Source organism: Raphanus sativus, unplaced genomic scaffold (assembly GCF_000801105.2).
Source record: "Raphanus sativus cultivar WK10039 unplaced genomic scaffold, ASM80110v3 Scaffold4347, whole genome shotgun sequence".
NCBI classification, from domain to species: domain Eukaryota; kingdom Viridiplantae; phylum Streptophyta; class Magnoliopsida; order Brassicales; family Brassicaceae; genus Raphanus; species Raphanus sativus.
The window spans coordinates 1-3149 of NW_026619649.1; the positions used below are offsets into that span (position 1 = coordinate 1).

The 3149-nt window shown below is 36.8% G+C and overlaps 1 protein-coding gene and 1 pseudogene across 1 annotated transcript; both read right to left on the minus strand.

Annotated features, from left to right (window-relative positions):
* On the minus strand, positions 1-1421 carry LOC130507334 (putative glucose-6-phosphate 1-epimerase; annotated as a pseudogene).
* Positions 1422-1438: 17 nt separating this feature from the next.
* LOC108832849 (probable peroxidase 61) lies at positions 1439-2786 on the minus strand. Its single transcript, XM_057002046.1, has 4 exons — positions 2538-2786; positions 2256-2435; positions 1966-2125; positions 1439-1443 (listed from the first exon to the last, which is right to left on the minus strand). Exons 1-4 carry the CDS (start codon positions 2784-2786, stop codon positions 1439-1441), a joined length of 594 nt encoding a protein of 197 aa, XP_056858026.1.
* Between the last annotated feature and the right edge of the window lie 363 nt (positions 2787-3149).

The following is a 3149-nucleotide window of genomic DNA, read 5'->3' on the forward strand; positions in this document are numbered from 1 at the left end:
TAACAAAGTACGGAGGATATATCTTTTCTTTCAACAAAGTTGCAAGGAATACAAAACAGAGAAGAAACAATTTTGTTTTTCCAATGTTGCAGTATAAAAATCTGCAGAGATCGTGCAGAGGAATAAGCTTGATATTTTTTAGGACGAAATTCTTAAACATACAGAATCTGAATCCTCTGCTTTGGCCTCTGTAGTTCAAGTTGATCAAAGCAGAAACTGGACTTAACAGCGATTAATATAAGCCGGCCGGTCCTTTCTTCTCATGGCTTCAAAGTAATTACCATCCACACAAAGTATGCTTTTGTACTTATCGTCCCCTAAATCCACCATAGTTTTTGAGTTCTCCCATGGTTTTCATACAACTGCATCATCACTATCATAACTAAAGAAACTCATATCGTGTGGAAAGCTAGTAATGAAAAAACAAAATGTTATATGATTTTTACCGTTCATGGTCAAGAACTGCTACCACTTTGGGAGATCCAAAGTAAGTCCGGTACATCTGATATAAAAAAGTAACATTCTGATATGCATCAACTAACAATACTTGTTCTTCACTATCAATGTTTACATCCTTACCTCAGATCAGATTCAAAGGTTATTACTGTCGCCTTGTTCTGTCAAAAGCTCTTTTTGCTGAGGTTCTCCATGTAGTCAAATGTCTCTAACCCTTCAATCTGAGGGCTCCTTTGACGTTTCTAAAGAAAGCAATGTTGAGTCGCCATCTATACCAATTTAGTTCCTGAACTCAAAAAGGAAACACACACAGAATTCAGAATGTATAAAGTTAAAGAACATAAAAGACATGATGATGGTTTACCTACACCTGTCAGGCCATTGCTTTAAGTCCTCATCTGATGGTTTGAGAGGAAGATCAACTAATGATTTTTTTTAAGAACTCGTTTGAGTAAAGAAGAGGTATATTGTCATCGATTACCCAGATTTTGTTCCTTGCAAATCTATGTTGATCCAGTGAACCACAATCTACAAACTTTAGACACACACAGAAACAACTCAATTACAATGTTACATTCCAAAAGATACAACAATGACAATACTAATTTAAAATTACATGAGGATAGCAAATCTGAACGTACTTCCGCAGTGTTAGAGCAGCGACCGGATTTGATGGCTTTCAATCGGCAAGGAAAGTGTATGAAGTCGCCATCATCGGAATCAGATGTTAGAACTCTTCTGGATCGCGTTTGAGTTGTGCTGTCCATTGTTGAAGGATGAGATATTTAGACTCGAAACTTCGGCCGCTTGCTGTGGTATGCGAAGAGAGATAATCACGAAAAAAATAAACATGTATTAATCGAAGGTTGAGAGGTTACAGAGATCAGATCGGCGATTTAGCTTCTGGGAATTTCGTCGACTACTCGAAGAAGATCTCGATTTAGAAAGTCCAGACGATTTCCAAAAGATAAACTGATGCCTTTTAACCTGCGAAGCCCAAACCCATATAATCACGCTTTAGTGAAACGGTGGGATCCGACGTGTCGAATGCTCAGAGACTCAATTTGTGACATGGCGTCTGACGTGTCAGCAGGAGAGAAACAACTCTTCTTTATATATATAGATAAAATTAGAGGCTGTTAAAATTCATACATTTAGCGAATCTTATTTAGCTCCACTTTCTTATATAAAATTAAATTTTGTAGTGGTTTGCTTTAAATAAACTCTTATATATTTAAATTTTCACGATATATATTTGTAAATTTCAAAGGTAAAAGAAGAGTGGTGTTACGTTTACAATTAACAAAACAAAATTACTTGAGATGCTTATGATTGCTGATTCATTTGAATAAATATTATGCATTATATATAAACCTAATCGCAAACGTAAAGGTAAACCCGATGAGGTCTCAAAATATAACCTAACATGCGATTGTGTTTCCCTTGAAGAAATGATGAAAAGTTGCTTGGATCTAAAGGAAAAGAAAAGAAGAAGATGGGGTAAATTACCTAGAAGAGTAGTCATGTCCAAAACGTCAAGACCTTTGGAATTGAAGTATGCCAGTGACTCCTCGACTGAGATAGACGGTGACGGTAGATCCACAGCGTCTGCACTTAGTGCACCACCGTCCCTTCTCCCCGTGAACACAGGATAAGATGGTGCTCCGGCCTAATCATCATTTCATCCAATCAAAACAAGATACTCAGTTAAACTAATTACAAAATCCACAATAATAGATCGACACTCTCACAGAACATGATCACTTTAAGATAACATGCAAGTATATCTATATATGTACCATGTGAACAGCATCTCTAGTGGCAAGATTGAGTATATCAGCGCAAGAAACAACACCAGGACAACGTGATTCAAGAACTTGTTTTATTTTATCGATTATCACAAAACCTCCAAGTCCTCTATTTTGTGGAGCTGTCCTCTCTGAGTTTGGTCCTTGCAAAAGAACCGAAGCATCACATCCCTACATATACATTTTACATACAATAACACTAGGTTATAGAAAATGTAGGTAACTGTAGATGTTACTGTTAGTGAAAAGAAAAAGGACGACATTTTTACTTACGTTAACCATACAATCCGAGTAAAGAAGACGAAGAAGCTTGGGAGCAATGCTAGTGTCATTCCTATAAAACTTTTCGACTTGGTGTCTAATATAAGCCTCTGCATCATCACAAGTGTTGGTAACTTTGTAATAATGCCAAACCAGCTTCACCGGAGGGTTCAATCCCGTCGCAGCCTTTACGGTAGCCGTTCCGGTTAAGCTTATGACTACGAGGGCCAGTAGTGGGAAAAATTTCATACACTGCTTCATTTTATAAAAACGAAAAAAAAAATCTTCCACCACAAAAACCCTTTTTGTTTTTTTTTTGTTTTTTACAAGATCAAAGTAGTAGATCTTATTTGTGTATAAGAGAAATAAATGTAATGAATTAAGAGATATGGAATAGTGGTCGATGAGTGAGGGTCCTGAGGGATATATAAGGTTTCAATAGGGTGGCACGTCCACGTGGGTGAACCGGTTATAACGTTGTATAAAATTATTATAACGTTCTGACTTTGATAGTATTGATGTACAATACAAGGAAGCGTGTGTATGACAAACGTGGATTCACATGAACCGATGTTCTTCCACGTTCGAACTATGGTTAGTCTTTGTTTCTTTTTTATTTACTCG